This window comes from Humulus lupulus, chromosome 2 (genome assembly GCF_963169125.1).
Source record: "Humulus lupulus chromosome 2, drHumLupu1.1, whole genome shotgun sequence".
Lineage (NCBI taxonomy): Eukaryota > Viridiplantae > Streptophyta > Magnoliopsida > Rosales > Cannabaceae > Humulus > Humulus lupulus.
In genome coordinates, this window is record NC_084794.1 from 233,672,303 (window position 1) to 233,699,516 (window position 27,214).

The following is a 27,214-nucleotide window of genomic DNA, read 5'->3' on the forward strand; positions in this document are numbered from 1 at the left end:
AAGAAAATGTGCTTTGGTCTTTTGGATACCTGAATATTTTCTATTGACCCTTATTTTCTTCTTCTCAGCTTGAGTTGTACAGGTATTGAGAGAAGAGAGAATTTTTCTGGTTTTCGTTGAGGGAGGCGAAGAAAACAAGGTATTCCCACTGCAAAGTGTCACTCTGTCACCTTATTATTGTCTATGATTTTTTCCCTGCAAAGTGTGGACCTTTTGTGTTATACATGCAAAAAAAAATTACTTTGCCGTATGGGTTTGTTTTGTTCTTGGTTTTATTTTTATTTGAGTTGTGTTTTCTTGCTTGCAAGTGTGTTACTTACAGTATAGATTAGGATTTGTGGAACTTATCAGGAGAATTTATATATATATAGAGAGAGAGCGAGAGAGGCTTATGGTACAGAGAAACTGAGAATTAACCTGTGTTTGTTTGCCCAATGGTTCAACGTTTTGCATAATTAAGTTTCTGTTTTTGTTCATTTTTAAGGGACCATGTGTCTATTGCAGTTTTAAGTATTATTAATATGAGGTGAAACTTTAGATGTTCATTCTTTCCCATTTTCATTCATATCAGGACAATTTAATCTAAATGGATTTTCTGTCATGTTTGTTACTGTGTCAGTTTTCCATTAACTTGTGTTTATTAATCTAACTTCTCTTGGGAAATTCATAGATTTAGTGAAGGTGAGTATCATAGAGTTTTGGAGGTAAAACTGATATCGAATGGTTGAGATGTTGTTCTTTGAAAGTCTAAAACTATAAAATGTTATATTTTAGTGGTTATTGATTTTGTTATGTTTTGATGACATAATTGATAAAGGAAAGTTGAAATTTAAGTTGATAAAATTCAGGAGACTAGTATGGAAGAGTTATTTCTTAATCGCATATTAAACTCTGTGGAAAGCCTACGGAATGAGTATCGGGAGGTGAAGGATAGTGTACGGATTATAATGGGTGATTTGCAGACATTAATTGATCTTAGGAAACGTAGAGATGATGAGCGAAGAATGTATGAATGTGAAATGGTTACAAGATTTGGCAGCAATTGTGATGATGCGAAACTCGTGAACCAAATGATTTATGATGAAGGGAAAGGGGTTGATTTGGATATCCAGCGAGTTCGTTTCATCGAAGGGGGTAATAAGTATGAAACTAAGGTTGGAGATATCCATGGTGGTGAAGTACCGAAGCGTAAAAGTCAATCTGGGGAGTTGAATCACCCCACTTCTTCTTCTGGTTTGAGTGGTATTAAATTTGGTTCTTTAAGTTCTACTAATTTATGTAAGAAAAATGAAAAGGTTATACATAAGACGGAGGGTAGTTGTGGGGGAATGAAGAGGGGAAAATTTGACGATAAAGTTTTTAAGATGTCATCCCAATTTGGAGAAACTCTACTGCAGCGTGAGATGTCGATGAAAGTAAGTAATTTGAATTTGAATGTTCTTATATTTCTGTTGTATATACAAAAGCATTATTTTGAAGACATATTTATATTTGATTGTGGATAATGCAGAAGGCTAGAGTAGGTACGATAAAGCCGATGACATTATCTACAGACGTTAAGGGAACAAGCCATCGTCGGGCAGGTGCATTAGGTGGTAGTTCCCATATTGGAAAGGTAACGATGATATTAATATTTTTTTTTAATTGTTCAATATTATTGTCTTTAGTACCGAATATTATGTATATGCAGGGTGAGAGTAGTTCTCAGTCATTGCCACTTAGCTCTGCACTATTAAAGGGTGATGTTCAGATGAAAATGATTGGTCCGTTTAATGCAAGTGCCCCGATACTTGACGATCCTGATATTGCGTCACTGGTTGAATTTATTTTTGACCCAGTTGTACCTGAGTAAGTTCGTTTGAGTCAAATTTATATAATTATGGAGAATAAATGACAGTTTATATATCTAAATTATTGTAAGTAGCAAATAATTTGATTGTATGCAGTGAAATATTGGTGGAGACGGATTTTAATTTCCTCAGTAGAGATTTGATTAGAAGCTTGGGTCCGGGTAAAAAGGTGATGGGTGAGGTGAGGTTTAACACTTAACCTTTTTAATTTGTTGAAATATTATAATAAACTAATTTTGCATATGTTTGTATAAAGTCGGGTTCATGCATAAAATTGAATATGCATTTAGTAGTAGAGAATTAGATTTGAGAAACAGTTGGAGCACATGAATGTTTAATTCAAGTATGTTATTTTTTTTGGTTTAATAATTTATTTTGATATTATTTTACTTATGTAGGTGTTGAATGTTGTTTGCGAGGTGAACACACGTGCAACTCTGCTAGTGTCAGCAGAAGACGGAAGAGCTTGGTATTTGAATACAAGATTGACAGTAGGTTGGTCTATTCATTGGTTAGTTTGGTTGTTTGGGCTCGATAAATACTAAATTCGACTATATCACAACACAGGTAGCTGGAATTAGCATTGACAGTTTATTCCCAAACAATGGTCGTGATGATTCTGCGTGGAAGTTTTACTTTGGTGATTTGAAGAAATGTCAGCATGTATGTTCCCCTTACAAACTTTGTACTGTTCTCTTGTGCACTAATATTAAATATTAGTAATGTTATGTTTATGAGTTGCAGATTTTTATTCCAATCCACAATGACAAAATAGAACACTGGTTGCTTTTTATAGTACACATCGGTGATGGTATTGTAGAAATATGTGACTCGATGTTGGACAAACATGGGTCGTCAACTGGAAGTGGTCTTGTGAAAATGGTGGTAAGTGTAACTTAGATTTTGGTGTGGGATTAAGTTAATAGTTGCAAAATAAGAATGGTATTTTAATGAAATGTTTCATTGTTAAATTTGGAAGAGAACTAGTTAAGGTGGGAGTGTAATATATTCATGAATTTAGAAGTTGATGATTTTGTTAATTGATCTTCAGATGGAGAAGCTTGATTACTTACTTGCTGACCAAATAGCCGACAAAATGGGGCCTTCTTTTTCATTCACCCGTTTTCAGGTTCAGACAAATGTTGGAGTTCTTCAACAATCAAATGGATATGACTGTGGCATCCACGTCATTAACCGGATTGAGGGTCGTCACGAGGTCTATTTCAAACACTCCGTTGTAAGTGTCTTTTATATATGTCAAGAGGGGTATGTTAAATAACTTTTTAATCTTGTTTGTCCTTAATTACAAAAGCTTTCTTAATATGGATGTACTGAGTTATAATATGTATTCAATGAGTTTCATTTTAGTTTAATTCTGCGAATGAGAGGATTCGCATTGCTCTTGGGCTGGTGACTTCTACGCACAACAAAATTTGGGGCAAAGTTCAGCTTGGTTTCGATGTGTGGAAGAAGACAAAGAACCAGGGAATGAGGGGGGGATTAAATAGGAAGTTATTTTAAGTGCATTTACAGGGGAGTGTTTGACAGTTGTTATTTTTTGGGACCGCCTGTATAGGATGGAATTGGTTGCACAAGTACTTCATCTTTTGGGACCGATACCGGGCCATTTTGCTCTTTCTCTACTTCAAATTTTTACAAGTCGGTTGAATATTTCTTTCTAACACATAACACAATATATGGATGGTGGACAGTCATGTGAAGATATTTTTTTGTTGTACAGACTAACATTTGTAGAGATTTAATGTTAGTTGTCCAACTTGAATGGAGAACATAGAAAATGACCTCAATTTGGTTCCTAAGTGAAATATCACAGCTGTCATATTAAATCTTTGTTTGAAAGGGAACAAGCACAAAATCAAAATGTTGCGAGGTTTTTGTGTTAGGCAAGTATACGTAATCGCAATTCGTAATAAAACCGGCAAATTCGGGTATCATCCACACAGTCTGATTTAGCAATTACCAGAAAATTAATTTATAATTTCTATTTGGTTAATGGAATGTTTGATTTGTAAAATGGAAAATTTATTGCATGAACAAAATAATTACAATTGAAACTCAGAACCATAAATTAAAAACACTAACAGAAACACTTCAAGAAATTAATTTAACAGAAAAATAAATTAGGGAATTCAATCTCATCCACTATCCACTCTAATATTCATCGATGCTTGTTCTATTCTTTATTCTTATTAAGATGGCAAGTTAACAAAATCTATTTATATTTTAGTTACGAAATATAAAACTCAACCTTACGAATCATTTTCTATATTTCTATGATAAATTCAGCATTAGGAGGCAATAAGAACAATAACTGAAGAACCACATAAAAAATCATATACGGAAAGTTGAATGATCAATTTTATGTCCAGTTAATTATAGCATATCCAAATCTCACTTTGTAAGTTTTGATTAAAAATCGTGTAGGTTTTGAAATTTGATGGCCAATCAATTCTCAAATAAGAAACATAAACTGAGAAGATTTGAATAGAGGAATAAATAAAATAAAACTTTGCTTTAATTCGTAAAATAGTTTCCAGTGATTCAATTAAAATCCCTAATACAGAATGTAGTTGTTCATCATTAAGAAATCCATAAACAAAAAATTAATCATAAGGTAAATATAATCCCACTCCAAAATATTCATATTGATAACAGTTCTTCTCCAAAATATGATCCCACTTCTCTTCTCTCAGTCCAGGTCTGCAAAAGTGCCTCATTTTCTCTCAGTCTAGGCCGCAAAATCCTTTTACTGCAGGCGCAGATAGTAGCATGAAACACCGTTTTCCCCCAACTTTTGTTCTTTTGTCATTATTTCCATCATGCTTCCACACCTATGTCACCTAATCCCATTGGACACCTGAAACACATAAAAACAAGCGTAAAATAGAACAAAACAAAACTAAACCCCTAACACTTAACCTGAAAACTGTTGCGAAAATGAAGCTACGCAATTATACGTAATCGCAATTTGTATTAAATCTCGATAAGAACGAGTATCGTCCCACGAAGACTGATTTATCAATTACCAAATAATTACTTTTTAGTTTCTATTTGACTAATAAAAACAGGATTTGTGAATTTTGAAAACAAAAAGACAAAAATAAATAAAGCTAGCAGAAATTAAATAATAACAAGAACAAGGATTAAATTCACTGTAAAACAATTAGGAATCCTAATCTTCTCTACTATCCACTCTATTATTCTTTAATTTAATTATTAATGAAATTCTTCTCACTGAAATAATAGGCATACAAAAGGGTTAACTATTCGAATTAAGAAAGAGAAATCTGGACCTAATGTGAATCCCCTATATTTCTATGGTCAATTCAAACAATAGGAAGCAATGAATACAGCCATGAATCACATAAACCAATTTGATACTCTCGTTGTAAATCAAAATATGTGTCTATTCAATTTTAGCATATTCAAATCTCACTTTTCAGATTTTGATTCAAATTTATAATTCATATGTAAAAGGTGATCAATCAATTACATAAACAATAAACACAAACGGAATAGATTTCAGATGGAGAAGAAATAAATAAATGCATTAAATCATAATAGAGTTTCAAGAGAGTCAATTAGAAAACCTAAACAGAAATTTAGTTCATGTTTATCATTAAGAAATCCATAAACATGAAATTAACATAAACTAAAATTAAAAAGAAAAGAAAAAAAAAAGTAGATGATCAATCCACAGCCTCCTTAGCCTCCTCTCTCAGTCCAGATATCCAAGAGTAAATCTGCGTTTTTCTCCTTTTCAGACACATCCTGCGGTCGCAGAAATGGTCTATAAATGCAAAATTCCTCTGAATATGCGGTCGCAAGACACACTTCCTGCGGTCGCAGGAAGTACTCTGAAACACATTTTCCACCACTTTTTGTCATTTTGTCTATTTTTCCACCATGTTTCCACACCTAAGTCACCTAAGTCCTTCGACACCTGAAAACATACAAAAACAAACGTAAAATAGAACAAAACAAATCAAAACACCTAATATTTTACCTGAAAAACACATAGATAAATGAGTGTAAAACTCATTTATCAAACTTCCCCAAACTTAACATTTGCTCGCCATCGAGCAAAGAAAACAAAACTTAAGAAACACTAAACAAACAAACAAAAACACTAAACAAATGAATCAAGATACCCACAATTTTTAAAGCCTCAAAATTAATGAATGACAAGCATATATAATTTTCGAACAATAACGGACACGTAATCCAGATTTTCAATCCAACCACTTCTTCAACTTACCTTAACCCATTGGTCTGTTTGTCTATTCAATCATGAACAGTAAATAAATCATATTTAAAATAATTTACACATGCTGAACTCTCACCATCAATCCATCAAATCCCAAATTTCCATATGCTTGCTAACTTATTATTTTCCACTAATAAAAATCAATGCATGTTCAAGAATCAAGAGGTCTTTTAAAGCTTGTATTGAGAGGCTTAGGTACCGGTAGATAAAATAGTCATTTAGGCTCATATATACCATAAGCATATAATCCAAACAAACCACACCGGATATCCACTTTGTAATCCAAACAACCCGCACCTACCCTTTATTTTCCAAGATTGAGAAGAATTCACACTAATTGTATCTTTTTTTTTTGTCTTTTTTTTTTCAACTACACTTCCCCAAACTTATGTCTTTCAATGTGAACAAACATAAGAAGTGTAATTTATTTTCAATGTTTTTTTTCTGAATTTTCCTGTCAATCTTTTATTTTTCTATTGTCACAACCAAATCAAACAATAACACCCATTACAATTCAATCCCCATTTATATGTTTATATGCTCATGGTATAGATCAAGGGAATGAAAAAAAATAATTAAGTGTTCAATTAGGGTCAAAAAAAGTGGTTCACAATAAAAAGTTACTTTTAGGCTCGAAAAGGGTAACTAAGGATAAATTAATCAAGGATGGCTTGAAAGGCTCAAACGTTCCAAAAAATCGCCTAAATCACTTTCCTAAACAAGCATTGTCTATGATTTCGCCTCAAATAGTAAGCAAGCAAGTTCTAGAATTTGTTCATACATTCTTTCCACATTCAAAATTCAGCAAGTGTAAATTTATTTAAATGCAAGAATTTACCAATCATGATCAAATATTCAGTGATTCAATGAATTAAAGTAATCCAAAGAAGTGGTCAAACCAAGCACACGGATTGTTTTTACAATCAAGCATATTTTTCTTGAATTATATTATAAGTCATTCACTTATTCTCATCGGCTAATCATTGTTATCTTGATTCGACAGACTCTCTAGACACCCTAACACACAACACAATTAATAATTTAACAAAACACAAAACATCAAACGAAACAGTTACTTGACTCAACTAACTATTAACACAAATAACTAAATCCCCCTTCCCCAAACTTATCAAAAACATTGTCCCCAATGTTTAAATAAAAACTAAGGAAAGAAAACTTACCTGACTCGACTCAGGTTGAAGAGCCGGCCTCGTCATCCCCTTCAGGTGGAGGATATGCGAAATTAGGTGGTGGTGGAAATGGTGGAAATCCACTTGTGTCTATGCCAAAATGAGTGGCGAAAGCTTGGTTGTAGGCATATTGGTTCTGTGCCACACCGACACTCCACAAGTGGTGCTGCTGAAACTGTGACACTAAAGCGTCCAACCTTTGGTTGGGATTCTGAGGTCTTGGTGGTGGACGAGCAGCCTGCCTTGAAGGACCTGCAGTAGGATCAGCTGAAAAAGTTTTGACCTTGTTAATCTTAACCAGATCATAAACTAGAGGGGGCAATTTCTCCTCTAAGTCATTAATGGGGACCCCTGCTTGCAAACACAAACTAGTGATGAGGCTAGGAAAATAAAGCCCTACATAACCAGTGGCACAACACTCATTTAAATTAGAAGCAAAAATGTTGCCAACATCTATGGATTTCTTGTGTAAAACAGCATACAGCAATACGGCTTTACTAGGTGTGACAATGGTAAAAGATTCGGTGGGTGTCAGATTTGAACAAATAAAATATAACCACACTCTTTTCTCCCTAGTCAATAAGTTGAAGGGAAACCCCACTCGATGAGTGCCATTGAAGGTCCATTCAGTACCTGGCGGGGTTAAGGCTTGCAAGATAGTGTCCCAAGTACTCTCCTCACAAAGTTGATCCTGTAAGTCCATATATTCATCATGTTCTAAGGTAGGCAATTTGAAAAATTTATTGATATCAGTTTTGTGAAATTTCACAATTTTGCCCCTAACAGTTGCTTCCCAGGTATAATCATGATGAAAAGCATTAGCATAAAATTCTCTGACTTCAAACATACCATATATATCCATACTCCTTTCACTACCATTTGGATGCCTTTTCAATTAGATTATCTCTTACTCTATTAATGCCGGAAGTCAGTATTCTACCTGCAATAAGTTGCCTATCCCACTTGGTCGCCACCTAGGACACAAACAGAACAATTAATTCAAATGTTACATTGTAGTAAAAAAACAAAAATATACTTTAGCAAAATATATTGAATAAATAACTACATACATTAGTTGGTCCACTCCTTACACATTTCCCAAGTTCCAAATCATCTATTTTATCATCTGTCCGTTGACTTAGAACTTCAGGCACATATTCTTGCAGAAGCATCTTCATCACATACACACCGCAGTCATACTGTATGCACTCTTTGCTGTGAGATACAGGTTGCTCAATATGAAAACCCCGGAAACAGAAATCACTCCCTCGCACCTCCTTCAACGTCTTACTAAATGCATTGTCCATTGACTCCAACTAAAACAAAAGAAATTATTCCAAACAAATTTCTACCTTCAAAATCAATCTCCCTCGTCAAATTCATGCTAAAAAACCACAAATAAAACACTAGTAAACACCTACCATATTCTCAATTATAGCAAGACCAAATGGTGTCGAAGGAATTTTGAGGTTATCATACAATTCAACAAGATTCTTTTCGAACTTCAAAATTGCCAGAAACCAATGTCTCTTTGCAAGCACAGGAGCATATGCCTATCACAACGAAACAACCCATTATGCCAATACCATACATAAAAAAATAAAAAATATACCAAATTTTCAAATTTCAACCTACTCCTAATCAATACCTTCTCACAATCACCAACTTCTCCACACCACTCTTCCCATTTTTTTCCTTCGCTCTTAGTAGAAAAATTGTACGAATTAGGACGCTAAAAACAATTGAAATTACTCCAACTTTTGTTATTTGGTACTGTTAAAAACATCACACATAATACAACTCACTAGTAAGACAACAACATTATATTATATTACTTATTAAAACCAAATAAAACTCACCGATAACACTGTCGGAATCCACCAACACCTTCTCCTCTTACCACGTCCATGAACCTCCTCTGCTGATAAAATCTCCACTAAACAATTTACAACCTGAAACAAATAGTGGTCACCAAAATTAATACATTACTAAAAAATAATGGAATATAACTAACTAAAAAAAAACTTTCACACCATTAAACTTACTCTAGCGCTAACCAGTTGATGTGCATTCAATGTTAGAAAGTCCGCCCTCCTCCCAATCACTTTATCCCCAAGAAATACAATCTCACTGTACAAAGTATTTATAAAAAAATTATAACGTTTGATAAAAACATTACAAATGAGGGTTCTATACAGAAAAACCTATATAAAATTTACTTGGCCGACAAAGTTGGGTCAAGAACATAATTCACAATAACTTTCTCCCAGTCATGTAAATCTTCCAGATCTCCCCACACCCCACGATTAATTATCCTTGCTGGGAATAAAGAACCTAGAAGCGGCTGTTAAAACATACAAATAATTAACATAACATCTCATTCACATATGCACAATATCAAAATACTCACTTTACTACAAAATAACATAATTAATAAAATTCAAAGTACAATAAATAGAAACTCACTGGCGCATTAAAGAATCCAATTTCATTGTCTCTCACATCGAACATATGACAATCAAATCCAGAACCACCGTATTGACGGACCAACTCCATCTCATCTTTGAAGTGCCATCTTATTTCATCCTCCACACTGGAAAATCTAGTGTTGGATCTTCTCTTCCCGAAGGTCAACATATTCGTGATTCCATCAAGATGCGTACAAAAGTCACCTAATTCAGCACCCGTATTTACTAAATTACTATCAAATATTTCCCCAGTAGACATACGATTTTCTATACACATACAAGGACTACACTTTTCCAATTGTTTTTCTTCAAATGTTGCCTTAGCCAAATTATTATTCACGGCCGCATCTACCAAATCTCCTACAACATCAATATCTCCACCCGCAACTTCTACCTCAACCAAATTCCTTGGCGTAACCATTGTGTAACATTCATCGCTCACATTTTCTTTTACATCTACCTCATCAACTTTCAAAATATTTAAATGGTATTCATCCTCAGAATGAAGCTTCAGCTTCAAATCACCTGAGTCGAAGTTGGCACATGCATTTGACAATATAACTTCATCTGAACTATTAAATTGCGTGTCATCCTCTCCGTTTTTCCCATTCAACGAAACTAACCAAATATCCTGTCCTTCAATTTCCAAATTATCAACCGGACCCATATTATGAAACAACCCCTCATCCTCTACAAAGTTTCTATCAACAAACCCACCTGGATGCAAGTCAACTCCAGCACTGTCAACATTAGTAGCACCTTCACCACTCAGCTGAAAATCCAGATCTCCAATCAAAACATTCATAGTATCGGAAGAAATGCTTCCCAATAATTTATCTGCAACATTCACCTTCGATTGAGAGAAAGGATTATTTAAACTCACGTTCCAACTTTCCACCTTCATCATTATCCGCATAGCTTCCTCAACCAATTTGTCTAACATAATCTCATCTTCAACGTCTCTTAACGAATTATGAAGTAACTCTAAAACATCATGCCTTATAGAAGCAAGTTCGTGTTTAAATACTTTCATTTCAGCCTCGTGTGAAATCAATGCCAATAATATTTGGCTTAACTTCTTTTTATCCATAATAACCTACCATCAATAAAGAAAATTTTAACTTACCTCCAAATTTATTTCACATCAAACATGCTCCCTTAAAATGAACAAAAACACAAACTTGATTTCACAAACTACAACCATTGCCCAAACAAATAAACTACAATGCCTACTTTAAATCAGTTTTCTATCATCTTCACATTCCCTAATTATACACTAAATAATCAATCAGAACCACCTTTATAGTCACAAAACAGTAAAATAATTGAAATATTTACATACTCCTACTGATTTTGAAAGTGGGCATAGCTTTTAAAATAACTAACCATGTGTAAAAAAAACATACACACCAATTCACACGATGAGAATTATACATATCAGAAACTAATATAAAACGGATATATATGTGAGCTTTGAAAAAACAAAGAAAAAAGCAAGAGTTACGAGTGAGATTGACAAGGTAGAAGCATGAGATATAAAACGCATATATATCACAAAATAATATATATAATATACATATCAGAAACTAAATTATATCATTTCATTTGGTATAAATCAAATAAACCATGGAATACCTTGTTTTCTTCGCCTCCCTCAACGAAAACCAGAAAAATTCTCTCTTCTCTCAATACCTGTACAGCTCAAGCTGAGAAGAAGAAAATAAGGGTCAATAGAAAATATTCAGGTATCCAAAAGACCAAAGCATGTTTTCTTATTAATAAACGAAATAAAATAAAAATAGATCGAAAAGAGATTCCAAGGCAATAATCATGACAAACCAACCACCCTTAATCCTCTGATCGAAAAGAGTGAGTAGACTGTAGAGTGCGCCACTGTATTAGGTCTGTTTTTATGTTTACATAATATACAAAAGCACATGGGTTCATCATTTCTAATCCTTGTCCATTTCTCTCACTTTTTTCCCTTGTTTTGTTTTCCTCTTAGCAGAAATAAAACGCATAGAATTCAGAAACTAAATCATATCAATTCATTTGCTATAAATAAAAAAAACTATGGAATACAGAGTGCGCCACTGTATTCGGTCTGTTTTTATGTTTATATAATATACAAAAGCACATGAGTTCATCATTTCTAATCCTTGTCCATTTCTCTCACTTGTTTTGTTTTCCTCATATCAGAAATAAAACGCATAATTTCAGAAACTAGTATATATAATATACACATCAGAAACTAAATCATATCATTTCATTTGCTATAAATCAAATAAACTATGGAAGAAGAAGAAAATGGGTATTTCTTTGGTTGAACTGGAAATGATCTCACGGCTGAACTTTGAACAAACAAAGTTCAGTGAAGAAGAAGGGATAAATCAAACAAAGTTCCATTACGTTACGTGTATCATATATATCACAGTAAAAAAAGGAGAGAGATAGATACAATCTGACTACATACATGACTAACTGATACACAAATGCACTAATATCTGACAAAAACATTTATAGCTTCTTCATTGGTGTATTATTTTTATTTTTTCATATATAAACTTCATATAATTAATTAATTAATAGTGATAATAATAAGCTTACTCAGATCTGCATTTTTCCACGAAGCTCACAGGTTGAGATGTGTAACCAGAAGCAATGAACTCTACGGTTTCTCCAAGAACAGCCCAACCCTTGTTCCCTTTAGGAACTCGATGGAGAAGATGAAGTTTCTTCTTATTATTATTATTATGATTAGACCAAAACCTTTAGCTAACATCTGACAAAAACCTTTATAGCTTCTTCCACTTGTAATAAATACTATTTGTTATTTTGTCTTATCTAACTTAATGGTTACACACGTAATAATAAACTAATACAAAACACTACAACTAATATATAATAATACAAACCCCTACAACTAACAGCCTACAAATCTTGACTGTTAAAATGGTAATGATAACAATAATAATAATAAACAATAGAAACCCTCAACAATTCGTACTAAAATCTGAATAAATCAGAGTAAGGATAACAATAATAATAATAAACTAAACAAAACTTAAAATAAACTCAATATATAAACTAAAAAACCGTAGGTGCGGGCATTCCGTACGCCCGCACCAAAGAAGTGGCCAATATATTTATATGCATGCGTTAAAATAAAGAAATGAATATATATATCGTCATAAATTTGTGTCAGAATGGCAGAGGTAGGTCCCATGCACGTTGAAATGTCACAAATTATGATTAAAGAAACCTAACGTACGAACAAACAAAGAAACAAATGGATAGTGATATCTTATTTCAAGGCTATGCTTTTTCTTTTCTTTTTTTAATTATCTGATTGAATTCGTTCGTTTTAGTAGTGTCCAATTATTTGAAAGAGACATAAAGAAATATAATCCATTTAATATTTCTCTATTCTACACGTGTTTTTTTATTTTTGGGTGGTCCCCTATCAGATTAATTTTCATAAATGAAAGTCAAAAAATCATTACAATGTGTGAATAACCCGAGAAAATGTAAATAATAATGACAAACGGTGAACTGTCTGTCCTTTTCTTGAGTGATCAAACTACTGGTGCCTAGGGCAAGCTTTTGGGTATAATGGTTAGGGTTTTGGGTGTTATTGGCCATTGAAGGATACATAATAATTCGGTTATATATTCAAATTCTAGTATATCTTTGGCATTATTGGTCGAACTGAGAATCATGTGTTATAAAATTTCATAGGGGCCATCTTTTGCAAGGGCAATTCTAACTACGTAATTAAGTTACTTCTAATCATTATAAATCAAAATAACAAAAGAAAAGTGTGTCAGCTTTTATCTAGATGACATCCCATAAATCTTCTTATACCTCAATCCCCACGAAAATCGTGGCAGTTCTTAATTTATTTATTTGTGAAATGTAGCAATTGAAAAAAAAAACAAGTATTTTAGAAATTAATAATTTTATATTCGAATTACCCTTCATAAAATTCCAAAATTAAGAAGAAAGTTATCGTAAGAAAATGACATAACGGGCAAAAAAAGATATTGAATTATATTAATTAAAAATTTACTATTGTAATCATAAAGTTTTTCATTAATTTACAACTCTTTCGTTTACTAAATACTCCAAAACTCATGGTCAAAAAAAATACTCCAATGCTACTATATATTTTTGACACATCAATACAAAAACATAAACATAATATTAGTCAAATTATTCTCACTATTACAAAAAAAAATTCATTTTAAATACATATATGTAATATATTAAAAACTCAAATTTTAATTAATTTTTAAACAATAATTTTTTAAAATTGTTACAATACAAGTCCCCAAATAGAGTTTGTTTCAATCAAATTCTGTTATAACAGACCAAGACTCAATACTTTATCTGCCAACAACATATTACAACTCAACAGAATCTCAAACAAAGTTTTGTATTACACTCGTTATTCTTTCCGTTGTAAAATAAAGAAAAAAAAGGCTAATGCTCTTAGTATATATAAGACTTATCTATATCAGAAAAAGCAAGAGCTTAGTTTTGAGGATCCATGTGTGAGAGTCTTGTAATCTGGGAGAAAATAAGAGAGAGTAGGTCGCGATGATACCATTTTTGAGTCCAACTGACTAATGGTGTGACCGGAAAAAGATTATTAAAATTAAAGATAAGAGAGAATGCAATAAATTAATAAAAAAAAAGTATAGTGGAGAGAGAAAGGGAGCCCCATATGTGAAAAAAAAAAAAATAATAATAAAAAAAAATTGGAAAAAGTGGTATAAAAAATGGTAGTATTGTAAATTAAATTAAGAAAAGTATTTTTGTAATTAAATTATAAAAACAATAAAGAATGTAAATTTATCAAATTTCTATACAAAGACCATTCTATCGTTCAGTTTGCTATTTGAATAACTAAAATTCCATTATAATAGAAATATAGGAATTCCGCTCTTACTAAGAAACCGTTTTGCATAAGTAAAATAGGATTGAAAAAAAATACTCCCAGATCTTATCCATTCTTTTAACAATATACATGTTATCCCAAAAATTTGAAAAGAATGACGTGGCAATAAAATTAGCACATGGCATGAGTTAGTGGGGTGATCTGGCTTAGCAGTGGCCCAATGCACCAGTTAAGAAATTGGACAGATAGTCAAGTCAAATACACCCGACCGAAGAGAATATTTGGTCTAAGGGTTGCTTGGCTCAGACCCCAGTTTGAAGACCCTAGTAATTGATTTGAAGCCAAGTCCAAGAAGATTGAAGGAGAGATTTGGATTTTGGTTCAAGGGATAAAAGCAACAGGACCGATCGGACCTAAGCTTGGGGAGCCTCTTGATATTTTGGCTCGAACGTGTCCAAAGAGAGTGACTAAGACTTAAGTTTTAGTCAAGGGGAAGGCCACATAATGGCCGATCGGATATGCCATGGAAGAGGTATGCTTGGGCTTGTACGAGGTGAGAAGGAGGAGGAAGGTAAGCTCGGACCACCTTGGTCCGAGGAGAAGATTCCAAGGTCCGATCAGACCTTGGTTGAAAAAGAGAGGCTCGGACCACTTTGGTCCGAGGAGAAGGGCGTCATGTCCAATCGGACATGCCCATGGGAGAGGTGCCTTGGACCATTTTGGTCCGAGGAGATGGTATGGAAAAGATGGCTCGGACCACCTTGGTCCGAGGAGAAAACTACAAGGTCCGATCGGACCTTGATTGAAGGAAATGGGCTCGGGTTTGACTGAGGTGAGATGCCAAAGAGGGTGGTTCGGACCACCTTAAGCCAAGGAGAAAACCATTGTGTCCGATCGGACAAGTCATGGAGGAGCTTGCCTCGGACTTGCCCGAGGTAAGGAGCAAAGGAGGTGAGCTCGGACCACCTTGGTCCGAGGGGAGCCAAATTTACATGACCTTTGGTCCGAGGAGAGCCATGCATATACCACCTTTGAACCAAGGAAAGCTTGAAGGAATAATCAACATGCATGTGAGACTACGTCAAACTTCTCGAAACGACTTCAGTGAGAATTGGTCTAGGCATCCAGGAATCTCTCATTCCTCACTCGAATTTAGGGATCAGTTGTATTTTAAACATTTATTGTAATATAAATATAAGGTGAATAATAAAATATCCCTATCTAAAGGGGATATCAGTTGAGAATCCCAGGTCTATAAATAGAGAGTTGGGAGGATCGTAAAAGGACTTTTGGCAAATTGAGAGTTAATCTGTGTTCTAGAGAGAGAAAGTGTGTTTTTCCTGAGAGAACCCCTTTTTGTATTCTGGAATATTTGCACTGAAGAAACTCAGTTGACACTGGTTCATCTGATCTTGAGTGTGAATACAGTAATAAAATCTCTAAGTGGATTAGGCTATTACCGATTATCGGGGCTGAACCACTATAAAATCTCGTGTTATTTACTTTCATTGATAAAACCTGTCTGTTGTCGTTTATAATTCTCTTGAAGGTTTGTCGTATTTGACGTTCTTACGTCGTTGGCTAAAATCACAGTCAAAATTTTGGTGCTTTCATTGAGAGCCTGAAGAGAAGACAGACAGTCCCTGAAGCAATATGGCGCCTAAGAACACCACCGCGGCCTCCAAGAGGGCAAGCACCTCTAGGGAACATGCCAGATCAGAGGGTCCCAGCGTTCAAGATCGTGAGAATGAGCCTAGGGTCGTGCTCGAGGATGTAGCTCCTGAAGTTGAGGAGCTCCAAGAGACCATGAGTGCATTCCAGGAGGAGCTAGCTCAGTTCAATGCTAGGCAGGAGGCCTTTGCTGAGGAAATGGCCAAGCAGAGACGAGAGATGGACGCTAGGAGCGAGGAGATCCGTCGACAGCAGGAGGAGGCCGACAGGCGACATTGCGAAGCTGCACTTGCTCTGGAGGCAGCTACGCAATTGACCCGAGCCAATGCTCAAGCTGCGCCTGGGGTGACACCCACCCCAGAGGCAAGGACCACAGAAGCTGGTCATAAGAAAACTGATAGACCAGGCAGGGGTGGTGGTAACCCACCTGGTCATGAGGAGGAGGGAGTACGATCGCGCACTGCCTCTACCCAAAGGGGGAATTCTAAGACCCCCTCAAGGAGCCACATATCAGAGACTTCCAGGTCAGGGAGTCATAAGTCTGGCAGTAAGAAAACACCTTCTGAGCAGGGGCACAACAAAGCTCCTCGTGACAAGGAGACTTCCCACTTCAAAGATGGACATGGGCGTTATGAAGCTGACAGTCACCACACCAACCAGTCGAAAGAGAAGAATAATAACCGACGAGGAGGAGAGGATCAACCGGCTCAAGCGGGGAAGCCACCACGGCATCCCAACCAGCGTAATGGCAAGGAGCACGCTCCACCTAGTAGACCTTCCGAGAAGACTCGGAGTACGGTGTTCGACCGGTTGGGAAAGAACACTGCTCAGAAGGACCTAAGGGACGTCATTGATGACAGAAGGAGGACCGTTCCGGTTGAAGGGCAGGAGCCAATCCGTCCTACCAGTCGAGTAGAAATACTCGATGTTGATACGCCGGATAGGAGTGCCCGACCAAACGGTCCCGAGAGTGCGTCCCCAGCAGTGGCCCTGGGCATCCAAGCCCAGCTTGATGCTTTAACGGCGGCAGTCCAAAGTTTGTCAAAACAACCAGTTATTGATCCGGTAGACCACAGAAGTGGTAGCCCTTTTTGTGCTAGAATAAGAGCAGCCCAAAAACCAAGGAAATACAAAGTGCCGGTATTGCCAATTTATACAGAAAAGGCAGACCCGGTGAGACACGTTGGGAAGTTCGAAGATCAGATGGAGCTGCTTGGGGTGAGTGATGACTACCGCTGCAGAGTCTTCCCCACCACCTTGTCAGACACTGCCCAGGAGTGGTACTGGAAGTTCAAACCCGACTCCATCAGCTCTTGGGAGAGCTTTAGGAAGGAGTTCTGCAGGCAGTTCAGTACTGCCCGAACCCCTTCTGTTTATGCCAACCACTTGGTGGACATTAGGCAGGGTAAAGATGAGTCTCTCAAGAACTACATTCAAAGGTTTATGAGAGAAGCCAATCGGGCTACCGCGGTTGGAGATGAAGGGAAAATGGTTGCAATCTTCTCCGGTATTATTTATCGAAGTCCTTTGTGGGACAGCATCCACCGCCATCCAATTTCAACTTTACAGCAGTTTTTAGACCGGGCAGATAAGTACATGAAGTTGGATGATGCCATTGAGAAAGGAGAGAACGGGTTGAACAACCCAAGTGGATCAGATGAAACTCCGAAGGATAGCGGAAATGATCAAGGCGGTAGTAAGAAACGTGGGAATAACGGGTCTGACCGCCGCAATGAGAAAAAAGCTAAGTCGGGATCGAATGACAAGCCAACGAAGTATGAACCTCGATTCACCAACTACACCACTCTTTCGGCGACCCAAGCGGAGATCTATCTAGCCAGCCATCAAGAGGTCCCTTATCAAAGACCCCCACCAATCAAGAAGGAAATGAGTAAGAGGGATAAGAACAAGTTCTGTCGTTTCCATGGAGACTATGGTCACGACACGAATGAGTGTAATCACCTTAAGGATGAGATAGAGTTTCTCCTCCGGTCGGGGAAACTAAAAAAGTATAAGGCAGAGAAGACCCAGGGAGAGGGGAGCAGCAATAATCCTAGGTTCAAGCGGCAACGGTCCCCACCTTTGCAACCTGAACCTGTGGACTTCACACTAGATACAATATGTGGAGGACCACATCTTGCTGGGGATAGCAACAAGGCGAGAGAGAGGTATGCTCGCACCCTTCGTCATGAGTTGGGTGCGGCATCCACCTCCGAGGTTATGACAGTGGAGGAGCGACCATCCAAGAACCCAAGGTATGAAAGTGAGTCCCTCACTTTCACTGAAGAAGATGCTAAACACGTGAGGTATCCTCACAATGACCCTCTTGTTGTGACAGTCCAAATAGCTAATATGAAGGTGAAAAGATGTCTAGTTGATACGGGAAGCTCCGTAAACATTATTTATAAGTCCTCTTTTGAAAAGATGAAGCTATCCATCAATGACTTGAAGCCATGCTCTCACGTCATTTATGGGTTTACTGGAGAGGGACTGTCACCAGCTGGGACAATCAAGTTACCAGTCACCACGGGGGAAGCCCCCAAGCATGAAACCGTGATGACTGAGTTTTTGATTGTAGACTGCCCGTCCGCCTACAATGTGGTTATTGGTCGACCACTACTCACCAATTTGCATGCAGTAGTTTCAATTTGGCACCTATCCATGAAGTTCCCGACCAGAGAGTGCTATAATGCCTCGATAGCTAAGGCAAAGAAAGGTGCCAAGGAGAACAACATGATTGTGTGTGTTGAAAGAGAGGAGGTGGATGAGATGGATGTAGACCAGAGTCTTGTAATAGTGAACGATGAAGAGATGTTGGAGGAGTGTGGCCAGGAGAGCACTCCTAGTTTAAAAGAGCAGAAGACCCCATCAGGTGATGAAGTCACTAAATAGGGCGTTGCCCAAAGCGAGGGAAAAGATATTGATCCTCGCTTTGGGGATTATGAGAGTGATGTGGGACCATTCGAGGAGTTAGAGGAGGTCCCTATAGATGAGAATGACCCGACAAGAGGGGTCAAGATTGGGAAGAAGTTGAAAGCTGAGGTGAGAGTACAGCTGATAGAATTATTGCGAAGAAATCAAGATGTCTTCGCCTGGTCTCACAGAGATATGGTGGGTATCTCACCAACTGTGATCATCCACGTGCTCAATGTGGATGAAAGATATCCAGCGGTACAACAGAAGAGGAGGTTGCTTGACAAGGATCGAGCAAAGGCTCTTAAGGAGGAGGTAGAGCGATTAAAGGAGAACGGGTTTATTAGAGAGGCATACTACCCAGCTTGGGTTTCAAACCTAGTCTTGGTGCCCAAACCCAATGGAAAGTGGAGGACTTGTGTAGATTTTACTGATCTAAACAAAGCATGCCCGAAGGATTGCTTTCCTTTACCAAGAATAGACCAGTTGGTAGATGCAACCACTGGTCACGAGACTTTGTCCTTCATGGACGCGTATCCGGGGTACAATTAGATCAGCATGCATCCTCCTGATGAAGAGCATACCAGCTTCCGAACGGATATAGGGCTGTATTGCTATAGAGTGATGCCCTTCGGATTGAAGAATGCAGGAGCTACCTACCAGCGCTTGGTGAATGGTATGTTTCGTGACTTAATCGGCAAGAGCATGGAGGTATACGTAGACGATATGCTGGTGAAGTCAAAGGAAGCTGAAGGGCACGTGGGAGACTTAGAGGAGTGCTTTGCAATATTAAGGAGGTATAACATGAAGTTAAACCCCCTCAAGTGTTCATTTGGAGTGGGTTCTGGAAAATTCCTTGGGTTTATTGTTAACTCCCGAGGAATAGAGGCAAACCCAGAGAAAATCAAGGCTCTCATAGAGATGAAGTCTCCGACAAGAATAAAGGATGTGCAAAGCTTGACTGGGCGGATTGCGGCTCTAAGCAGGTTCGTTTCAAAATCAACGGACAAGTGTGTCCCATTTTTTAACCTGCTTAAAGGAGGCAAGAAGTTTGAGTGGACCGCAGAGTGTGAACAAGCTTTCTAGGCGATAAAGGAGCATTTGGCCCAACCTCCTGTTCTTTCTAAGCCAGTTGATGGAGAAGACCTATTCATGTATCTAGCAGTCACGGAACACGCTGTTAGTGCTACCTTAGTACGTGAGGAGGATAAGGTGCAGCACCCGGTATATTACGTTAGCAAGCGTTTAATAGGAGCGGAGTCCCGATACCCCATGATCGAGAAGTTGGCTTACTGCTTGGTACTTGCGTCACGAAAATTGCGGCCGTACTTTCAAGCACACCCCATCAAGGTCCTTACTGACCAACCTCTTCGCCAAGTTTTACAGAAGCCGGAGTCGTCTGGTCGGCTACTTAAATGGGCGGTTGAGCTAGGCCAGTTTGAAATCAAGTACCAACCAAGGACTGCTATTAAAGGTCAAGCTTTGGCAGATTTCATCGCTGAATGTACCGGAATCGTTGAGGTCCCCGACCAGCAGGAGAGTGTTACTGGACTAAAAGAAGAAATTCCTACTTGGCAACTTTTTGTTGATGGATCGTCGGATGAGCACCATTCAGGAGCTGGGATTATACTAGTCACACCAGAGAAGCACCGAATTCATTGTGCACTAAGATTCGGATTTAATGCTTCTAACAACAAAGCGGAGTATGAGGCCCTCTTAGCAGGCTTGCGACTGGCTAGAGATGTACGTGCCCGGTCGGTGGAGATAAATAGTGATTCCCAATTGGTGGTTTATCAAGTATTGGGGGAGTACCAGGCAAGGGGCCTACGCATGGTGGCATACTTAAACAAAACCAAAGATTTACTAGCCCAGTTCGAGGAGTATACCATCAAGTTAGTACCAAGGGAGCAGAATTCCAACGCCGATGCTCTAGCAAAACTTGCTAGTGCAAAGGATGCCGAAACCCTGAATATAGTACCAGTAGAATACTTGGCGGAGCCGAGCATTGATAGACAAGAGGCCATGCCGATTACGATAGCCGACACCTGGATGACTCCCATCATTGCTTACCTTGAGCAAGGGACCCTCCCAGATGGTCGTAATGAAGCAAGGAAGGTTATGAGGTAAGCTGCTAGATACACCATGGTGGATGGAGTGTTGTATCGGAGAGGATACTCCTTACCTCTACTCAGGTGCATAACGCCCGACCAGTCAAAGAACTTATTAGCTGAGGTGCATGAGGGGTTTTGTGGAGATCATGCTGGGGGGCAGAGTCTATCTAAAAAGATCTTGAGGCAAGGATTTTTCTGGCCTACTATGAACGAGGACTCTATGGAATATGTGAAAAAGTGTGACAAATGCCAAAGATTTTCTAAAGTGCCCAGAGCGCCCCCAAATCTTTTGAAGCAAATGCAAAGTCCGTGGCCTTTTGCAGTGTGGGGCATTGATCTGATCGAGAAGTTACCCAAAGGAAAAGGAGGAGTGCAGTTTGCAGTGGTCGCGGTAGATTATTTTACTAAATGGACTGAGGCCGAGCCATTAGCCATGATCACATCGAAGAAAGTGTTGGACTTTGTTGTTAAGAACATAATATTTCGCTATGGTCTGCCCAAGAAGATAGTGTCTGACAATGGCACCCAGTTTGACAGCGACATATTTACCGATTTTTGCACTCGGCATGGCATCACCAAAAGTTTCTCCTCGGTAGCCCATCCTCAAGCCAATGGGCAGGTTGAAGCAGTGAACAAAACACTGAAGGACACTCTAGAGAAGCGCCTGGAGCAAGCTAAGGGTGCTTGGGCAGAAGAGTTACCAGAGGTCCTTTGGTCATATAGGACTACTGCTCGGACGGCAACTGGTCATACCCCATTCTCTTTAGCATATGGGTATGAATCCATGTTACCTGTGGAGATAGATCCACCCTCTCATAGAAGGACCGTTTACAACCAAGAGGAGAACCATCAGTTGTTGGCAGAATCATTGGACTTCCTCGAAGAGAGAAGAGAGGAGGCAAACCTCAGAGTAGCTGCTCATCAGCAAAAAGTGGCACGCTACTCCAACTCCAGAGTGCGAGATCGAAAGTTCCAGGTCGGAGATTTAGTCCTACGAAAGGTGTTTGTTAGGGACCCAGTTACTGGTGCTAGGACCAAACTGGGAAGGACCGTATCAAATTGAACAAGTCTTACCACTCGGCACCTACAAGCTCGCTCGGTTGAATGGAGAGCTGATCAGGAACTACTGGAATGGCGAGCACTTGAGAAAATATTATCAATAAATACTGCTTGCAGAGTAGTAGCTTTGTATCAAGTGCTTAACTTGTTATTTAAGTTTTTTGTTTGTGAACTGGTTATTTGCTACCCAGACACATTATTTTGAACAATGTTATTTTGTTTGGAACTCGTTGTTAGACACGTTTTTTCACTTATTATTACGAGTAATAAAAGAGACCACGCGCAGCATGGTCGAATCTTGCTACAAATTTTGCATATGTGTTGATTATTTTTGCTTGGCAGTGTTCAACTGTCATAATAATTTAAACAAAACAGGTCTTCTAAAAGCTAAGTGTAAATGTATACCAGACAGTGTTCAACTGGTCGATATCATGACATGAAGGACCAACGTTTAAATAATGTTTTTGTAGTGCTCAACTACTGAAATATGTTCATATATTTTATGTGTTTCACAAGTAGTCACTACTCGGACAAATTCGGTCAAGTAGCAAGTGATCAAGGATTTATCAACCCTCAATCACTTGGGGGGCACATAGGGTATACTGATATGTATTTCAACACAGGCAATAAGAACACGAGCAAATATATTTGTTTGGGCTGACTTGTAAGCTTGGAAGTCTAAAAAAAGCCATTAAGCTAACTTGTTTTACAAAGCTTAAGTAACTTAGAATTTTTCAAATTTTAAGTTAGAAACGGATATTCGTGTAATATAAAATTTATGCTCATAAAAAGTTAGAGCAATAAGAGCATGAGGAAGTATATTTAGTACGGACTTATGGAATGGTAAAAATTTGTAAGTTAAAAAATTAAATACTCATGTGAAATTAAAGGCATCTAAGAACTTTGCTATGTACAATAAAAACTTAAAAGTTTAAAGTTGTCGACAAAGAAAGAGTAAAGTGCTAAGTGTCAAAATAGCTCACTAGTTCGAGCAACAAAATACAAAGTAAAGCAAACTATGATGAACTACGAGAGGGAGTCACTGGCGTGCTCTTCTAGTGGGTTGATCGATCCCCTCCTCAGCATCAGCTGCCCCTCTCGCTCGGAATGATAAAGCAGAGGAGGCGGGAGTAAGTGCAGGAGGATTGGCAGCTTCTTCAGCGGCCCTTGCTTCGCATCTGGCAAGCTCCTCTGCCTGAGCCTCCTTGGAGAAACAATCAAGATTGAGAGGTTTGTTCAACTTCCAGACCTTATAAAAGCAGTCGAAACTGGCCTCCTCAAAGCGAATCAAGTCAAGCTCCTTTTCTTGTTTCAACTCTTCGTTTTCGCTTATTAGCCTCTCATTGTCCCGAACTAACTCTTTGATCTCGAGGGACTGCTTCTCCAATTGAGTTGTCAAGGAAGCGTTGTTTTGAGCCTGCTTCTGGTTCTCGTCAGAAAGCTTCTTGAGAGACTCATCCCGTTCAGCTATGGTTCTCTCTGCTTGCTCCAGCTTGGATTTGGCCTCCACCAGTTGATCGTTCAGCACCTTGATCAACTCCTTGTAGTCTACGGCTCGGAGCTAACGTGTGAGTACCGAAATGTGTAATGTAAGTACACTAACGTGTGAGTACCGAAATGCTTAAGTAAAAGTTTTTGTTTTTGTTGAGATATAAATGATATTACTAAAAAGCATGGAAACTTGTTTTTGTGATATCATTTATCCATTTTTTAACAATATATTTATGTATTTATATTTGTTGATTTACTTTTCTCCCCAAACCTTAAGCTTTTCACAAATTCATTTATTTGAGTTTAGTCATTTTAGGTCAAAAGTCACATTGTTGATATATTTGTGTTGCAGACATATACTTGTCACTTATATTATATATACTTATTGATGGTCTTTTTTTTAGAAAGTCTTTTTTTTATAACAAGATACTTATTGGTATTCTTAGATGTACTTTGTAACTATTTTATGTTGAAGAGTTTTGGGAAAATCAAAACATATATATAAAAAAATCCCCTTTCATTACTGCCTTTTTAAAACCCAAAAACATGTTTGTTTTGCTAAACTTTGGTAATGTATTAAGAAGTTGTAAAGGAACCAACAATTATGAGAATTCTTTTTTCTTGTCACTATGAGTATATTATTTTTAAATTTACATCGAGTCTACTCATTGTATGTCTATTGAATGTCTTATTAAATTAGTTTTCTCAGTTTATATATGTTCTTTTGATATTTAGATTTAAAAAATAAATTGACTTATTTTTCTTTTCTCCTATTTGCAGCTGGAAATTTTGTGTTGATTTGTGTATGTTTTGAATTAGGCTTGGCTACAATTATAATATTGTAATTGATTATTTTCATAATGTATATATTGGGTTTTAGATTGTTAATCTTTATATTCTAACTGTGTTCCACAGGAGTATCTAATGCAGAAAGATTTGGTCTTAATCTAGTATCTCTTGCAATTGGTCTGATTTCACTCTATATATGCAACGCTTAGTTTTAGACATTTTCAATGCATTGTTTTATATTAAGACACGGTAAAACAATGCATTTTAGCAGCTTTCATTTATGGATTATGGTTTGATAAGGCAAGCTATAAATGATATATTTTAGACATAAGAATCTTTCTTTTAAACACATTTTTGGAAACTTGTTGTAGATTTTGGAGGGTGAAAATGTGATCACTGTCCACTGACTTCAGCCTAATATAACTTGAGCTCTTACCTTATAATTTTGCGACTAATACATTTGGAGCCCCTACCTTATAATTTTATGCTATGAGAGGGCCAAATATTTTGTTGTTACATTTATTCAGGTATGTTGTTAATTTACATGATTTTATATCAAAATTTTCTACTCAAGCCAACTAGACAGAGGATATCAAAGTCCTAATTGCCTTGCAAGGCTTCTATATTGGCATTTGATATTTGCAAAATTTTATTTTTTACTACTCTTGGCCATTGGATAGTGGGGTTTCAGTAGAGTTTCTGAAAAGATTCTCATTTGTTAATTGTAAGATATTTTAGGTATTGAGGTTTGGAAGAGTACTATAACTGACTATATGTTGTTTTCTTTGCAGGTAGAGGCAAGATAACAAGTGGGAACATGATACTTGAATCTTAGAGACAAATATGTTACTTGTTTGTTTAGTTTCATAATGGGTTTTTCTTAATTTGAAAAGATCATGTCCTTCTTCATTTTGGGTATCTTATTTGGTGTTGTGTATGAAGTATATTATTTAGAGATGCTTAGCTTTTATAGCTGAAAACCCTTCTATCTTTTGCTCAGGTGATGTGGAGCATACTCACCTGGTGAAAGGATTGGATTATGCTTTACTTAATAAAATTCGGAGTGAAATCAACAAGAAGCCAGATTCTGGTGAGGAAAGTGATGGAAAACAACCTAGGTAACTTGCATATTCTTTGTTGCAACTTCAAGAACCATGATAGTCTGCCATGTTTTGTGGATTCTGACTATGTAGATGCTAATTACTTTATTATTATAATTATTTTTTGCTTTAGGATGAATGTGGGTAAAAGCTCTGAATTTTGTTTTTGATTTAACAAGGATGCCATTTTAGACCCGATCAAATTAAGTGAAAACTAACTGAGAGTTTTAGTAGCCATATGTGTGTATTAGAGAATATGATACACATGCATTTTGTAAATCTGAGGTCTAGTATGTCTTGAAGTCTAAGACATCCAACTCCAGGTTGTTTATTGGAAAAGTGAAATTTCATTTGTTATGATTTGACAATTATTGACATATATTAATTTCTTATTTCTGTAACAACACTTAATGAGACCTCAGTTGGTATGCTTCGGGAAAAAGAAGAAGAGACTTGTGCGATTAAAAACTTTGATTTCTTGCTCTCAAATATTTGTTTACTTTTCCTTGTTTTGTATTTTCGTTTTTTAGCGGGTGATACTGCTTTTGAAAACAGAGGACCTTTCTTTCTCCATTTTTTTTATTTATTTCTTTCTTTCTCAATTCATGTGAGGTAGTAATGCAGCCATATTGTAACACCTGCACTAACAGATTCATGTTGTTCTATGGCAGGGCATCCAAGGAAGATCAACAGTTGTTGTTTTGCACTGCAACTGCAAAGGTTTATTAATTTTCTGAATAAACAAAGAGCCATTTTATTCCTTTTAGATCATAAATTGCTTAACATATGTCTTATGTGTGTTTTCAGTCTGTTTATCAATGGATAGTGAAGCCCCAAACTGCTATCAAGTCAAATGAAATGTTCCTTCCTGGTAGAATGACTTTTATTTTTAACATGGTAAATTATAATGATTGTTTTCATTGACTTTTATATTTCTACCACCACCCAAACATGTTCAAAGTTCTGCAATGGGAATTAATTTGGCCATAGGCCTATCCCAGATAATTTAATCTTCCTGTAAGATTTTTAGTGCTCTGATGCTTTTCCTTTTTCCATTTGTACCAGGAAAATGGGTATTCTCATGGCATTCCAACTATGGTGCATAGGAGTAGAGTTGACTGTCCACAACCTAAGGTTTAAAGTTGTTGAACCCTTGTGCAATCTTATTTTCGGTAATGTACATCTTATTAAAAACTTCATGCAATTGTCATTAGGAAGGAAATAGTTACTGTTAGTGTAGATGGTTCTGTGCTTGATCGAATTTCTAAAATCATGTCATAATTACATCTTGGATCTTTTGGGAAGGTTCTCAAAAACAAAAAGAAGGATAGAGATGTAAAAGGTAATAATTGCAAGCAACTTGTAGCATGAACTTTGTGGATAT

The 27,214-nt window shown here is 37.0% G+C and overlaps 4 protein-coding genes across 6 annotated transcripts; 3 read left to right on the forward strand and 1 right to left on the reverse strand.

Moving 5' to 3' along the window:
- Nucleotides 1–853: 853 nt before the first annotated feature.
- LOC133815263 (uncharacterized) lies at nt 854–2,617 on the forward strand. The gene is made up of 7 exons (XM_062248117.1): nt 854–1,415; nt 1,511–1,615; nt 1,691–1,848; nt 1,947–2,031; nt 2,249–2,341; nt 2,418–2,505; nt 2,595–2,617. The coding sequence occupies exons 1-7, from the start codon at nt 858–860 to the stop codon at nt 2,615–2,617; spliced, it is 1,110 nt and encodes a 369-aa protein (XP_062104101.1). The 5' UTR covers nt 854–857.
- On the forward strand, nt 2,298–3,571 carry LOC133816579 (uncharacterized). Its single transcript, XM_062248995.1, has 4 exons — nt 2,298–2,513; nt 2,595–2,735; nt 2,902–3,087; nt 3,219–3,571. The coding sequence occupies exons 2-4, from the start codon at nt 2,685–2,687 to the stop codon at nt 3,369–3,371; spliced, it is 390 nt and encodes a 129-aa protein (XP_062104979.1). The 5' UTR covers nt 2,298–2,513; nt 2,595–2,684; the 3' UTR covers nt 3,372–3,571.
- Nucleotides 3,572–5,398: 1,827 nt separating this feature from the next.
- On the reverse strand, nt 5,399–12,544 carry LOC133819055 (uncharacterized). Of its 3 annotated transcripts, none has more exons than XR_009886262.1 (11): nt 12,404–12,544; nt 11,432–11,502; nt 9,795–10,892; nt 9,548–9,672; nt 9,374–9,458; nt 9,188–9,280; nt 8,977–9,030; nt 8,750–8,881; nt 8,399–8,644; nt 7,320–8,302; nt 5,399–5,814 (listed from the first exon to the last, which is right to left on the reverse strand). XR_009886262.1 is itself a non-coding variant. In XM_062252211.1 (11 exons), exons 3-11 carry the CDS (start codon nt 10,884–10,886, stop codon nt 8,006–8,008), a joined length of 1,875 nt encoding a protein of 624 aa, XP_062108195.1. In that variant the 5' UTR covers nt 10,887–10,892; nt 11,432–11,502; nt 12,404–12,544; the 3' UTR covers nt 5,399–8,005. The 3 variants fall into 3 exon arrangements, 2 of the variants coding, with proteins under 2 accessions (XP_062108195.1, XP_062108194.1); XM_062252211.1 differs by having other exon boundaries at nt 5,399–8,019; nt 8,269–8,302; XM_062252210.1 differs by having other exon boundaries at nt 5,399–8,302.
- A 2,656-nt stretch (nt 12,545–15,200) lies between these two features.
- LOC133815264 (suppressor of mec-8 and unc-52 protein homolog 2-like) lies at nt 15,201–26,970 on the forward strand. The gene is made up of 7 exons (XM_062248118.1): nt 15,201–15,267; nt 24,857–24,907; nt 25,522–25,527; nt 25,731–25,848; nt 26,502–26,550; nt 26,638–26,727; nt 26,896–26,970. Exons 1-7 carry the CDS (start codon nt 15,201–15,203, stop codon nt 26,968–26,970), a joined length of 456 nt encoding a protein of 151 aa, XP_062104102.1.
- The last annotated feature ends 244 nt before the right edge of the window (nt 26,971–27,214 follow it).

What these genes read in the sequence shown, in the direction of transcription:
- LOC133815263 (XM_062248117.1), top strand. Translation starts at nt 858, where the DNA reads ATGGAAGAGTTATTTCTTAATCGCATATTAAACTCTGTGGAAAGCCTA. An exon ending in TTTGACCCAGTTGTACCTGA is followed by an intron (nt 1,849 to 1,946) that starts GTAAGTTCGTTT and finishes GATTGTATGCAG; the next exon opens with TGAAATATTGGTGGAGACGG. An exon ending in GTAAAAAGGTGATGGGTGAG is followed by an intron (nt 2,032 to 2,248) that starts GTGAGGTTTAAC and finishes TTACTTATGTAG; the next exon opens with GTGTTGAATGTTGTTTGCGA.
- LOC133816579 (XM_062248995.1), top strand. Translation starts at nt 2,685, where the DNA reads ATGTTGGACAAACATGGGTCGTCAACTGGAAGTGGTCTTGTGAAAATG. An exon ending in GTGGTCTTGTGAAAATGGTG is followed by an intron (nt 2,736 to 2,901) that starts GTAAGTGTAACT and finishes ATTGATCTTCAG; the next exon opens with ATGGAGAAGCTTGATTACTT. An exon ending in TCTATTTCAAACACTCCGTT is followed by an intron (nt 3,088 to 3,218) that starts GTAAGTGTCTTT and finishes GTTTCATTTTAG; the next exon opens with TTTAATTCTGCGAATGAGAG.
- LOC133819055 (XM_062252210.1), bottom strand. Translation starts at nt 10,886, where the DNA reads ATGGATAAAAAGAAGTTAAGCCAAATATTATTGGCATTGATTTCACAC. An exon ending in TTGGATTCTTTAATGCGCCA is followed by an intron (nt 9,673 to 9,794) that starts GTGAGTTTCTAT and finishes ATGTTTTAACAG; the next exon opens with CCGCTTCTAGGTTCTTTATT. An exon ending in GGATTCCGACAGTGTTATCG is followed by an intron (nt 9,031 to 9,187) that starts GTGAGTTTTATT and finishes TTTTCTACTAAG; the next exon opens with AGCGAAGGAAAAAAATGGGA.
- LOC133815264 (XM_062248118.1), top strand. Translation starts at nt 15,201, where the DNA reads ATGGCCGATCGGATATGCCATGGAAGAGGTATGCTTGGGCTTGTACGA. An exon ending in AGTGATGGAAAACAACCTAG is followed by an intron (nt 25,849 to 26,501) that starts GTAACTTGCATA and finishes GTTCTATGGCAG; the next exon opens with GGCATCCAAGGAAGATCAAC. An exon ending in TTTGCACTGCAACTGCAAAG is followed by an intron (nt 26,551 to 26,637) that starts GTTTATTAATTT and finishes GTGTGTTTTCAG; the next exon opens with TCTGTTTATCAATGGATAGT.